Genomic DNA, 15002 nt, shown 5'->3' on the forward strand with positions numbered 1-15002 from the left:
AGTGAGGAATTGTTAAAAATCACTGGATCTTCAGGCATGGATTTGCTAAGTTCTTTAACCTGGAAAGTAATTGCTTGAATATAACTTGAAACTTGTTATCAATATTCTTATATAAGAGTATATTTTGTGAATTGGGGTACAAAACCTAATAGGCTGTACATCATTTAAGGTGGAGCTTCTTACAACACGAGTTCTTACTTTGCATCCCCATATTGCCATCCAGCAAATCAAATAGTAACTTAGAACATTTGAAATGGTGCTCATAAAATGTATTCGGTGAATAATTGATCCAGTTACAGATCAACAATTTAACTGATCTCAGACTGCAATTAACCTGGAGGAGAAGTAAAATCCTGATCTCAATCCAGAATCCTTTCTCCAAGCATCCTTGCAAGCTTATCAAATAAGGATAGGACTAGGCTCGGCTGTGGTCTTTACCACAATCAAATAGCTGGACAAAAATTGCCATGGGGTGATTTTGAGCCAGCATTAGCAGTCTGCGGGATCACCAATGCAGGCAAAAAATCTGGAGAGAATCGGGAAACATGATTGTCTCCAGAGAGACCATATTTCCTGATTTTCCATGCCCCTCACAAGCGATGTCACAAGATTCACATCTACAAAGGCTGAGAATCTCATTTTGATGGTTTTGCATGTATTTTGATATAATTAGTCAGCTTCCACCATCCCCCCAACCCCCACTCACTGAATACTCAAACCTTACCAATGCGATATCATGTCAGTGATGTTTACAACAGGTTTTGAAAGGCGAAGCTTAGGCAAGGGGATACCCCAGCGTGCACGGGTAAGTATAGCCCTGGAGGGAGAGGCATGCCCCCTGCCAATGGCAAGCTGCCTCCCACAACCACGTCACATGGCGGGTTGCAAATAAATCCCACTCTAAGAGCAGAATGTTCCCATAATTGCAGAGTGCTGGCTCGGGCAAGAAGAGGCTTTGTGAAACCTGTCAGCTTCACAGATGCTTTTTCTTGCCTGATTTAACATCATGTTGTGTAATTTCACAGTGCCGGCAACAGCCAGCTGGAGGGGCAATAACCCTGGGATTCTGAGATCAGGGTGCCCTAATCCCAAAATTACACATAAGGACCCTTCCCCTCACATGGAGAATGGGCCCCTGCCCTCCCCCCACATAGAGTTCATGTCCCCCCCCACAAGCACTGGGACACCCAGCACCCCCAAACATCAGGGCAACCATCCAACAGGACACCAAACACTGGAACACCTCCACTCCATCCTGTATTGTCTTCGGAGCTCTTCCCCCACCTCAGTGTTGTCATCAGGGTCCCCACCTCCCCCTGCCCTCATGCATGCTGTCATTGAGACTCTTTCCTCTATTCCCCTGCCCACCCCACACTGTCATCAGGGCTCTCCCTCTTCCCCCATCCACACATAAGGGGATGCACCTCCATGCAGGAGGGTTACACCCCTTGGCAGAACCCCCTTGGCTTTACCCCTTTCATGTGCCTACTTGGCACTGCAAATGGACACTGCCAAGGGGCAATGCCCAGACTTGTCCTTCAGCATCCAGCGCCTTTTGAAAACTAATAGTGATTCATGCCGACATGCCAGAGGATATATTTTGTGTGGACCCTACAGTGTCAAGCCCTTTAATAATATTGAAATGTATTCAAATTCATGGAAATCAGGTTTATGCCCTTCTAGGGGCGTGATCATGTCACCAGTGGGAGTTGGGGAAGATCTCAGAGATCTCACCAGCGCAAATCCCATTTTGGCCCTTTTGTGAGATTTAGCGGCCATAATGGGATTTGCGCCTGTGGCAAATAGGATGGGCTAGATCTCACCTTAAGAATCCTTGAGGATGTGGTTCCAAGGGCACTGTCATCCGGACTTTCCAAAAAAGAAAATTCAATGTTGTCTCTAATTTCTTTAAACAAAGCTAAATGTCCTACAAAATTCTCTTTACCTTTGAAGTTCCAGAGCATGACCCATGCTTGGACCTATTTCCATTAATCATCAGGCCACTACATCTGGCTTTGTTAATGTGAGTCCAACTTTGTCCCATTAGGGTGGGGCCACAGAAACCCTTGGTCTAGACCACATCCTACCCTACACTGCTAACCTTTCTTGGGAAAGATGGAAAATTGTCCTTTGGTAAGGTTCTGCAGAGACTTTCATGAATAGCAAGAACCCAGACAGCCTGAGTCCTAACCAGATTTTTGACTGTTCCACCAGCCCCTGGTAAAAGTTGTAATTGGTTCACATTGAAGAAGGTTTGCACTATCCAAAACATCCCAGGTTAGGGCTAATTATGTGTGATAATTTTAGAATTCTAAGTGTTCTAGCAGAGAAAATTCCAGAAGCTAATGAATTCTCAGAACTCTTTTTAATTCATTCATGCAATGTAGGTATCATTGGCAAGGCCAATACTTACTTCCTGCCCCTAACTGCCCTTCAACATGTGGCTTGCTGGATCATTTCAGAGAACAGTTAAGAAGTCAACCACATTACAGTGGGTCAAGAGTCACACATTGGTCACACTAGGTAAAGGTGGCAAATTTTGTCCCTTAAAGGACATAAGGAATGGTGTGATTTAAAAGTATTTGAATGGCTGAACTAAGAGGGCTTTTGTAGAATTATGTAAAAAGCATTTCCATTATTGGAATAGATTGAATGTCATTAAAAGAGATTAATGAGCAAAAACACGATGTAACTAAAGCTAACTACAGGGTAATTCTGAACAACAGTGCCCTCTGTATCGAGTTTATTTAAGTGAGTGTCAATTGGAGATTATAGTCATAATGAATATGTAATTAGTATTTTAATAATCAGTCAATTCTAACCAGGTTTGCAGAACAATACCAAGGTTTTGTCAGTGTACTTACGGCAATCCAATTCATCAGAATCATCACTGCAGTCTACAGCACTATCACACCTCCAGTGGATAGGAATACACTGGCCATTTTGACAAAGGAACCGATCTGCTGTGCAACCTGCAATCCAAAAATGAGAGACAGACAGTCACCCAAGCTAGGAATCAAACTTGGGTCCCTGCACTGTGAGCCAGTAGTGCTAGCCACTGCACTGCCCCATTATGGTGACACTAGTGAATGGAGAACTGACAACTGGTGCTGACTATCTATGCACTGGGTGGGTGTCATTGCCGTGGCCTTCTGCATGTCCACATAGACAAAGCGACTAATGAGTGACTAAGAGTGGTCCATTAGATCATGAGGTTGTAGGAGCAGACAACAGTGTCAATGCCATTTGACTTGATAGTCCAAGACTTGGTAAAATTGCTGCTGAGTGCAAATTGATAGGACAGCAATGGGTCAATACTGTATCATATGAGAAATGAGGGCAGCTAGCAAGGGAGTTGCAGCTTTCATAGGGTAAACCCATGCTGGACTAACTTTACCACAGTTAAAAACATACTGCCAGAGAAATGTTCACTACTGAGCTGACAAAGATCAGTGCTAACTTCACAGTGCTGGGTCAGCTATCTCCTCATCAGGTCTCAATTCCCAGAAATGGCATTGGAAATGGGCCTTTATATCGAGCCCACAATGTGACTTAACCATATCCATATCTGGGCCAGTTCCAACTCCACAGAGTCTGCAGAGCTCGCAGGCCTGTCTCCCTCACCAACCACCTCACATCTCAAATATAGGGCAGGCATCTCCACAGCAGAGACTGGTGGAATAAGAAAAATTCACAACTCCCGAAACCCATCACAAAGGCAAAAATCAGGCCCATTCTTTCCTTAAAAATAATGCACAAAAGTGAAAATAACTACCAGTTGACTTGAGGTACAGTCCAATCCAGTCTGCATACAGACTGTAATGGGGATGGTTAGGTGTGAACGCATTAAGCATAGCAATCACTCCTCAACAGGGTATTGCAGAGAAGGTGTGAGGGAATTGTCAGTAGCTCTTGCATATTGATGGGTTGAGCTATTAAACACTTCAAAATACAGAGGTAACTGAAGCCAGGCACTATTCCCAAGAATACTTAGCTCACTGAATTTTAGCAGATGTGGTTGGCTCCTCCTATTCTGGCAACCTTGGTAAGGTTATTAAACTCTTTTTTTCATTACACTGGTGTGCAAGGTAATGGTGTTGGCAATGATAACCTCCTGCCATTGTTGCTGGGCTGCTTTCTGTACTGAGCATCAACAGGGGGTTCCAAATGAAAACTCCTTCCTCTGCTTAACTTTTGCTAAAAGCAGTTCCATAGCCTTTGCTATGAACCTAAATGCATTCAGCCGTTCTCTTAAATCTCCTCCTTTCAAGAACTGCTGGAGAATCCTGTTCTTAGTGTATTGCACCTTTAAGTTTCTGCAGTCCTTTAAACCCTGTGTAGCTCTTAAGTATCTATCCCCACAGTGGCAAGCTCCCAATGAGTGGCGTACCTGACGTCAAAAGCTCACGCTTATTCTAAAAATTTTCATTCTGCAGGCAGGACTCTTGCTCTGTTAACTTCCCTTTTGAGTATTCACCTCAAGCAGAGAGCCGTGAACTAGAACAACTAGGCTTGAATACAAAACGTTTTGAGAGTTTAAAGCTACTTGGCTAAAGAGAAAGAAACTCACATCTGAAAAAAAATCAACCAAAGAAGTTCCAATCAGTCAAGAGTGTCAATTTTTTAAACTTGGAGAAATCCTTCAAAATGTAAATCCTTATTCTTATTTTACAGGCATGGTGACCACGCACAATTGTCAATAGAAATATGAGGGTATGAAGCAATTTCCTCCCTTTGCAATAGTTTAGCTAAGTATTGAAATACATGAAATGAACAGCTTGCCAAATTATTAGGTGAACAAGGTCAACTTTAGAAAATTATCCCATTACTGGTATATCCTGAATTTGCAAAGTTCTACATGGTTTATGACTGAGACTGCCAAATTTAATGTTAACTGTGCCACATTTATTTGGAAGCGTATTGGAACAACAACAAGCACAGTAACTGGAAGTTTGTTTAGAAATATTTCAGATCTACTTTGAATTATGGTCCTTAGCGTCAATCAATAGATCTTCTTCTGTTGCTTGGGCTGAATTTGAATTTGCATCTTTGTGGGAAAGAGAATCACCTAGAAGTTCCTGGTGACTCATGCCATTGCGGAAAGTGCACCTAAAACATCGTGTGCATTTTATATTATAAAACGTCCCAAAATACATAATATGGTAAGTAAATTAATGCATCAAAAATTAAATCAATGATGATTGTATATTTCCAGGATTTATGTCAGTTTTATGAATGCAGCCAATTAAGCTGAAAAATATTGGCACAGATAAATATATTTAATTGATGAGCTTAAAATAATTGATTTTAAGGTAAAATGAAATTTCTGCTCTTGCTATATGTTCTTAATCATGAACTAATATCCTTCAAAACATTTGATCATCAAGTATGGTGTAATAATAATACTGGAGTTCCATCGTGACATTTTGGACAAGTTATACTGTCCTTTTTTTGCCCTTCTAACTGCATCCCTGATTTTAGTTTGCACTAAGTTTCATCAGCACCAAATTTAACCCATCATGTTGGCATAGATTGTATAAATTTTACTGTAAGGAGATGATGTAGGGTGCTGAAATTTCTTCACTTGTTATCCATGAAATTAGAATTGGGATTTTTCAGCCCTGTCATGGTGGGACCCATCCTGGAAATTCGACAGACCAGCCTAAAGTCCATTGGCTTTTGGCATGTCCAGAAAATCCTACCCCAGGAGTGGGAAACAAATTAGTTTGGTCTTGTTTCCATTCAACACTTTTCTGTGAAATTGAGCCCAATGCCTCATCTGAATAATTCCACTTGTCAACTTCTGGGTCATAAAAACATAAGAACAAGGAGCAGGAGTAAGCCATCTGACCCCTTGAGCCTGTTCCACCATTCAATAAGATCATGGTTGATCTTATTGTGGACTCAGCTCCACTTATCCACCTGCTCACCATAACCCTCAATTCCTTTACTGTTCAAAAATGTATCTATCCTTGCCTTAAAAACATTCAATGAGGTAGCCTCAACTGCTTCACTGGGCAGGAAATTCCACAGATTCACAGATTCTTTGTGTGAAGAAGTTCCTCCTCAACTCAGTCCTAAATCTGCTTCCCCTAATTTTGAGGCTATGCCCCTAGTTCTAGTTTCACACGACAGTGGAAGTAATTTCCATGCTTCTAGCTTACCTATTCCCTTCATAATCTTATATGTTTCTATAAGATCTCCCCTCATTCTTCTGAATTCCAATGACTATAGCCCCAGTCTACTCAGTCTCTCCTCATAAGCCAACCCTCTCAACTCTGAAATCAACCAAGTGAATCTCCTCTGCACCCGCTCCAGTGCCAATATATCCTTTCTCAAGTAAGGAGACCAAAACTGTACACAGTACTCCAGGTGTGACCTCACCAATACCTTATATAGCTGCAACATAATCTCGCATTTTTAAACTCCAACCCTCTAGCAATGAATAACAAAATTCCATTTGCCTTCTTAATTACCTGCTGCATCCAACTCCTTGAGATTCCTGCACAAGGACACCCAAATCCCTCCGCACAGCAGAATGCTGCAATTTTTTACCATTTAAATAATAGTCCATTTTGCTGTTATTCCTACCAAAATGGATGACCTCACATTTACCAACATTGTACTCCATCTGCCAGACCCTCGCCCACTCACATAGACTACCTATATCCCTTTGCAGACTTTCAGCATCCTCTGTACATTTTACTCTTCCACCCATCTTAGTGTCATCTGTGAATTTTGACACACTACATTGATCCCCAACTCCAAATCATCTATGTAAATCACAAACAAGTGCAGTCCCAAACAGATCCCTGAGGCACACCACTAGTCACTAATCATCAACCAGAAAAACACCCATTTGCCCCCACTCTTTGCTTTCTGTTAGTTAACCAATCCTCTATCCATGCTAATACATTACACGTTACACCGTGCACCTTTATCTTATGTGGCAGTCTTTTGTGTGGCACCTTGTCAAATGCCTTCTGGAAATCCAGATACAGGTTCCCCATTGTCCACTGCACATGTAATGTTCTCACAGAATTCCGCCAAATTAGTCAAACATGACCTGCCCCTCATGAACCCATGCTGCGTCTTACCGATGGGACAATTTATATCCAGATGTCTCGCTATTTCTTCCTTGCTGATAGATTCAAGCATTTTCCTTACTACAGAAGTTAAGCTAAATGGCCTATAGTTACCTGCCTTTTGTCTACCTCCTTTTTTAAACAGTAGCGTCATATTTGCTGTTTTCCATTCTGCGGGAACCACCCCAGAGTCCAGCGAATTTTGGTAAATTACCACTAGTGCATTTGTTATTTCTCCTGCCATTTCTTTTCGTACCCTGAGCTGCATTCCATCAGGACCAGGAGACTTGTCTACCTTTAGCCCCATTAACTTGCCCAGCACTACCTCTTTTGTGATAATGATAGTTTTTAGGTTCTCACCTGCTACAGCCTTCTTGTCATCAACTTATGGCATGTTATTTGTGTCTTCCACTATGAAGACTGACACAAAATACCTGCTCAATGCCTCAGCCATTTTCTCATTTCCAGTCATTACATCCCCCTCCTTGTCCTCTAAAAGACCAATGAGGTTGTGCTATATTCCTGAGGCAACTCATGAGTTTCCTGTTAACAAATCTGAACTGACTGTTACACTGATGGTGGTTCTCTAATAGGTCCTGGGAGGACAGAGAGACAATCAGGAGAGAGACGAGTATAGACAGGCACAGTTAAAAGAAAAATCCTGACTTTATGTTGGTAGCCTCTTTATGGGCTGCCAGTTAGCCCACTGAATCCAATTTCAGCAAAGGACCTATAGGCATTGAGCTCTTTATATGGGTCAAGGGCAGTAGATATATGGGAATACCACCACCTGCAAGTTCCCCTCCAAGCCACGCAACATCTTGACTTGGAAATATACTGCCATTCCTTCGCTAGGTCAAAATCCTGGAACTCCCTTCCTAATGGCATTGTTGCTCAACCCATAGCACGTGGACTGCGGCATTTCAAGAAGGCAGCTCAGCACCACCTTCTCAAGGACAACTATGTATGGGCAATAAACGCTGGCCAGTCAGTGACACCTATGTCCCAAGAATGAATACAAAAAAGTAAAAAAAAAGGTCCTGACATCAGATTAAAGTGGCCTCCAGGGATGTCTAAATAGAATATTCCTGAAAACTGAATGCAGCAACTAAGTGAAAAGACTTTCTGCAAAATGTTGAATCTAAGGAAAGGATTTGAAATTCAAAATTCCATGTCTTGAGCCCTGCCAGTATTATTGACTTTGTTGATGCAGATGGGTAAGTAATTGCCCTATTTATGAGGTCCATTATACCCTATTATTTTCTCTGCGGTGCATTTGCTTTTCCAGGAAATTTTGGAATATGTTCACAGTAAGCGATCACAAAATGGAAGAACATATGGCTTATTTCAAAGAATATGCTATTCCTGGAAATGATGGGCCAATGTTTATGCAACTACGCAACTTTTCTGTGCATTACTGTAAACTAATGGAGGGGTGACCCCCTTGCCTGAAAATATAATATGATAGGTGTAACAAGAGTAACACTGAATATTGTGACATGACTGCTATGTTCTATATATAACATAGGAAATAAAAATCAATCTGTTCACTTTGCAATGCAATTAACCAATCTATATTCAATTTGTCATCAATATTCTTAGTTTTACTAAAACTGTCAAACACTTTTGTTGTTTCAGTGACTGTTATATTTTTGCAAACATAAATATAAGTTCACCATCATATTGAGATGAAGAAACTAGAATGAGCATTTTAAGTATTTGTCTTTGTTTTTTTTACTCATGTTAATGGTCACAATGTGTTTATTAGCAACAAAGTTTCAGTAACATAATGATGCATATAATGTGGTTGTGTTATGAAATTAAAATGGCAAAAGTAAGATTGAAATCAAGATAGTATCTAGAAAACAGAATTCATACTGCTGGCCTCCAATAAATCTCCCATTTCATTTCTACTGACTTAACAATGACATTTTTGCAAGTCATCCAGCCTTCATATCATGTGAATGCCATTTTCATCAGAACTATTTGGTTTCATTCAATTAAAACCTTAATCTTCTTGGAATGACTTTCAGTCTGTCTTATTGAGACCCAAATTTTAACTAAACAAAGTCCCCACATGCCTCAGCTGTACAAGGTAACCTCCTGCACCAAAATCATTTACAGAAATTCAGAGAACATCTTTAATGAAGTTATTTAATACCCTTCGGAGCATAGCAGGTAGACAACTTCTTAATCCTACAAATTCTATTAAGCTTCCAGGGGAGATTATGGTGAAATTCTATCTCAACCACACAAAACTTTGAGGTGCTTCACCTTAGGATTTAAGCAACATTGAAGAAAGGGGTTGGGCTACATTTCTGGTAAGTAGAAAATTCAAAATTACTGTTGTCTTTACTTAAAGATGCAGCTATCAAACAAAGGTCTCAAGGCTCCTGAACTATGGTTATAAAACAACCTCAACATTATTGCACAAGGGTGACTCAAAGTGTAGAAGATCAGGCTCATTGATATTTGTATGGATGATTAGAATACAAAATAATTACTTTTCATTGAGGTAAATACGTGTATCAAACAAGAGAATATAATGAATTGGGGAACTAAAATGAAACCCAAACTTAGTTAATTAATCTGATTACAAAATAGTAAAATGTTTAAGGCCGAGGAAAGTTATATGGGCCAGCTTAGCTAAAATATCCAAATAGATTCAAAAGTCCATTTTGCAATATCTAATTTGATCTTAAATAAGTCAACAGTTTTCACGTCTGCTACTCAGAGATTCACAACATATATTGATCATTTTGTTTAATCCAATTCCTGATTTCAGTCCTAAATGCACATTTAATTGGTTTGAACCTGTAGTCCCATGTTCTAATCACATAATCTAATTTAAAGCATTTTTTTCTGAATTTAACTGTCTAACAAATCCTTATAAAACATTGCTTATATGTGTCTGTCAAAGTTGAAAAGGGTAAACTTCTGCAAGCTGGCTTCAGTTCAGATCAATGACTAAAGGTAAGTTTCATGTCTCCTGTCTTTCTCTAATGCTAAACTTCTCCTTGGGTTAAAAGTCCAGAACTGGACATGTCTGACTAAGTATAGTTTAATCATGAAATCTTCCAATTGTACTTTACTCCTCTTTCAAATATGTTTCGACAAAATCACTTGGATTTGATGATGGTTGCTTTGCATGTATTGTGCATTTAGCATTGAGTCCATCAGACTCCCAGATCTCTTTCAGCTTCACCTTTAATGATTTCAACATTGCTCACAGAGCAAATGTGGAATAGTGAGATGGTTTTAGCAAAGTAGGACAGTATAGAAATATGTAAGTTTGTACAAGGCAAATAATTTGGGGCAGGATTTTCACACAATATGGGGGCAAGAGCAGAGGCAGGATAACATGTAATTTTGCATTGCCAGCTGGTTTGCTCCAACATCTGCTCTGTTCTGCCACTTGGGGAGCAATGGGGCAGTGGGGAACTTGTTAAGATAACTTAAAGACTCATAAGGCCACTTATCAAAGGTTGACTGGAATTTTTCAGACAGCATCAGCTCCTGCCACAGCAACAGGAGCACAGCAACTACCTGGAGATGGCCTCCTGGCAACAGACCAGGGGACCAACACTCCAGGATGCCTTTGAGCTCCCACCACCCCTACCAAGCTTCAGCTATATCTGCAAGCTGCTGTATGGAAGAATTTCTTCCAAAATGGTAAACCGACAGTTGCGGCTAATTTTTATTTCAAATTTGTCAAAATTGCTAAGAGGGTGCCTCAAGATGAAGACAACCTCTCTCTGCCCAGCTATAATGGCAGACTGTAGCTATCTTCCCTGCTCATGCACCTCCTCTTAGCTTTCTAGCTTTGACAGCCTGGCTGCCATCCTTAATTGAAAGGTGGGCATGCCGTCTGGCTGCTGATTTGCCAATTCAGGCAAAATCACTTTTGGGTGACGGCCCCAACACAATGTGGCAGCGGGACCCTCCTTTGATCCTGATTTCAGGACAGCAAGACAACAATCCAGGGACGATTTGAGATACCAAAACTATTTTCAGCAGAGTGTACCAGTATGTAATATAATGTAGGTTTCCCAAACTATAGAAAATGTTAATAGGAATGACCATTTCCTCTGGTTAGGGGGAAAGTGATGTAGAATCGTCAACTTAAAACTGTCACTGAGAGGGATGAATAAAATAAATCTCTTTGTGCAGAAGACTGAAGGAGCATTGAATGTTTTGTCACAGGGAATAATTGAGGCCCAACTCACACCCCCACACCCCTCCCTGCTGCAGACCTGACCCTTTTGCATCCCAATGGCCAGCCCCAAGCATGGCCTGCCTCCCTCTGTCACTCAGCCCGAAGTGTAGCATGGCAGTAGGACCCCCTCCACCAATCACCTCCCCCTCCCCATCAGGCCCCACCCCCCATTATGCCCACCCCCTTGGCACTGCCTGATGCCTGATGGGCAATGCCAAGGTGCTCCTGGGTATTGGCCATTTGCTGCTTGGGCAGTGCCAGAAGGCCCAGCCTGGCACTGCCGAGGTGACAATGCCAGAGGGCAGCCCAGGTGCCTTATCCTCTGGATGGCCTCAATTGCACCCCCCCCGCCCTTCATTCCAGAGGGGGCAGGCCGCCAAACACAAATACTCCTGGGGGGGTGGGGGAAGGGGGGTTGTTGTAGGCCTGGAGATTTCAGTCCAGGGCCTGCTAATACTATTTAAATTGTATTGAAATTACATTTTGAATACATTAGGCAGCTCCACGCTGATTTCATGACATTAAGGTGATGGCACTGGAAATCTGGCACTGGAAGGACTTAGCACCTAACGGGGAGCCCACGGAACAGCCTCTGCTAGAGTCTCCCGTCCACTGTACTACAAAAGTTGTGCAGCGGGATGGGAGAATCATCCCCAAGAATTCACATTTTAAAACTTTTTAACAAATGACAGGAAGCACTTTGAATAAACCCAATAAGAACCTTGAACCTTCTATAGATTCTAGAATCTTTCTATGAAACATGTTAAATCTATGCCCCCGGTAATTGACTAGGAAAAACAGGTCCTTCCTGTCTGCATCATCCCTCTTCTTCATGATGACAGAGACAAAGCACAGGATTTTCCAGTCAGTGCTCGCCCCAAGACCAGAAAATCCCACCCGAGATCAACAGACCTTTGCACGGTTTGTCCCTGCCCGCTACAGGGCAAGACACAAAAATTCCACCCAAAGTACTTATTGAGAACCCTGAACTCATCACCAGAATCAATGTATATGTTACTATGTACATCTCTGATAGGCCCTACCCTTTCCCTCATTAAGAGCAAGAGAATAATGTTCTGCTAAAACATCTTTGGGTTTTCTTTGATTTTACTTGCTAACATTTTTTGTGTCCTATCTTTGCTTTCCTGATTTACATAAGAACATAAGAACATAAGAAATAGGAGCAGGAGTAGGCCATCTGGCCCTTCGAGCCTGCCCCGCCATTCAATAAGATCATGGCTGATCTGTCGTGGCTCAGTTCCACATTCCCGCCCTCTCCCCATAACCCTTAATCCCCTCTCTTATCAAAAACCCATCAACCCGCGTCTTAAAAATATTTAGCGAGGTAGCCTCCACCACTTCAACGGGCAGAGAATTCCAGAGATTCACCACCCTTTGAGTGAAGAAGTTCTTCCTCAACTCTGTTGTAAACCGCACCCCCCTTTATCTGGAGGCTGTGCCCCCTAGTCCTACTGTCCTTTCTGAGCAGGAAGAGCCTCTCCACCTCTATCCTATCCATCCCATTCATCATCTTATACGTCTCAATGAGATCTCCCCTCATTCTTCTAAACTCTAACGAGTACAAGCCTAATCTATTCAGCCTCTCCTCATAGCTCAACCCCCTCAACTCTGGTATCAGCCTAGTAAACCTCCTCTGCACTCCCTCCAAGGCCAAAATATCCTTGCATAAGTGCGGCAACCAAAACTGCACACAGTACTCCAGCTGCGGCCTCACCAATGCCCTATACAGCTGCAGCAAGACCTCCCTACTTTTATATTCAATCCCCCTCGCTATGAAGGCCAGCATCCCATTTGCCTTCCTGACCACCTGCTGCACCTGCAAGCTGGGTTTTTGCGACTCATGCACAAGGACCCCGAGATCCCTCTGCACCGTCACCTGCTACAGTTTTTCTCCACGTAAGTAATAATCCTTCCTACCATTATTCCTACCAAAGTGGACCACCTCGCACTTGCCAACATTAAATTCCATTTGCCAGTTCCTGGCCCATTCGTCCAGCCTATCTAGATCCTTCTGCAGACTCTCCACACCCTCCGTGCAATTTGCCGTTCCACCAATCTTGGTGTCATCAGCAAATTTTGACACCATACTCGGTTCCCTCCTCCAGATCATCTATCTAAATGGAAAATAGCTGAGGCCCCAGCACCGACCCCTGAGGCACCCCACTAGTCACCAACCGCCAATCCGAATAGCACCCATTGACCCCCACTCTCTGCCTCCTATTTGACAACCAGTCCTCTATCCACGCTAACACCCTACCCCCAACTCCATGTCCCCTGACCTTCTGCAATAACCTCTTGTGAGGTACCTTGTCAAACGCCTTCTGAAAATCCAGAAAGACCACATCCACCGGCTCTCCTCTATCCACTGCCCTAGACACATCCTCATAGAACTCCAGTAGATTTGTCAGACACGATTTCCCCTTAACGAAACCGTGCTGCGTCTGCTCTATCAAGCAATTCCCCTCAAGATGCCTCGCTATTTCCTCCTTGATGACGGATTCTAACATTTTACCTACAACAGACGTTAAACTAACCGGCCTATAATTCCCCGCATTTTGCCTGGCACCCTTCTTAAACAACGGCGTAACATTAGCCGTTTTCCAATCTTCCGGCACTTCCCCGGAATCCAGCGACATCTGGAAAATAACCACCAAGGCATCCACTATCACCTCCGCCATTTCTTTCAGAACCCTCGGATGCATTCCATCCAGTCCTTTTTTAAATCATGCTTTCTTTCTGTACACTTTGAGGCTTTCTGCAGCATTAAGCCTTTTGTGACTGTCCTAAGCTTTCATGTTCTGTTTTACCTTATTCTGTATATTTCTGGATAACAAGGGGGCTTTAGATTTGGCAGTATCAACCATCCTTTATCTTTGTCGGGGCATATCTACACTGTGTCTGTCATGTGACAAACCGCAAAATAAAAAGGAAGAAAAAAGTACACCTCTGAATCAGACATCAGGCCGTTGGAGTTTGGGAACTACACCAGTAGGCCCCAGAGGTCCCTGCACAAGCAAAAGAAAGAATGGTCACACATTTCACTGTGCAGTTCATTCTTTCTCTGACCATGTGCTGGCCATGCTGGACATGCTTAAATTGGTACATTTTCCATCATCTTCAGTTGGTAAATGTGCAATTTGTTTCTTTGATATTTTCAGTTATAAACTGCACCTGCATGCCTGCGCATAGGAAATAAGAAACAGATGTAAAACAAGTACAAAGCAGAAGAGCAGGATGAGGAGTGCCATTCCCAAAGGAGCAAGACACGGGATAAAAGGTAGTGATGGTGGTGGTGGTGGTTGGGGAGGGATGGGGGGGAACAGAGAGCAGGTCCCAAAACAATGAAGAAGGTCCCAAACCAGGAAGTAGGACAGAAAGACATCCCAAGAAGATTGTCTAGTCAAGGGAAAAGAACAGGAATCTGTTAAAGCTCCTGTTAAGTGAAAATAAAAGTAAGGAGCAGGGGAAAAGACTCTGGCTTAAAGAGACAGAGCTACAGAGAGTAGACTCAAAGCAAAGTGGGCTTGAGAGAAGGCAGATGACCATGATGCCCAGAGAGGTCTCAGAGAATTGGAGGGTTGGAGGCTGTCTTTCCTTCTCTGAGACTTCATAACACCAATTATTGTCCCTTTCTTGCCAGTTCTAGAATGATCCCATTATGTCCTTTTCCAAGGTCCCTT

The 15002-nt window shown here is 42.5% G+C and overlaps 1 protein-coding gene across 6 annotated transcripts in view; it reads right to left on the reverse strand.

The window, feature by feature from the left end:
• Positions 1-15002, reverse strand: part of lrp2a (low density lipoprotein receptor-related protein 2a) — a 298347-nt gene that overhangs the window by 227279 nt on the left and 56066 nt on the right. For all 6 annotated transcript variants that reach the window (XM_080199227.1, XM_080199226.1, XM_080199224.1 and 3 more), the window contains exon 2: positions 2865-2972. In XM_080199227.1, the coding sequence (XP_080055353.1) occupies positions 2865-2972 (108 nt within the window). The remainder of the gene's footprint in view (positions 1-2864; positions 2973-15002) is intronic.

The sequence above is a fragment of the Carcharhinus amblyrhynchos genome, chromosome 11 (assembly GCF_965287045.1).
Source record: "Carcharhinus amblyrhynchos chromosome 11, sCarAmb.v2.hapA, whole genome shotgun sequence".
Classification (NCBI taxonomy): domain Eukaryota; kingdom Metazoa; phylum Chordata; class Chondrichthyes; order Carcharhiniformes; family Carcharhinidae; genus Carcharhinus; species Carcharhinus amblyrhynchos.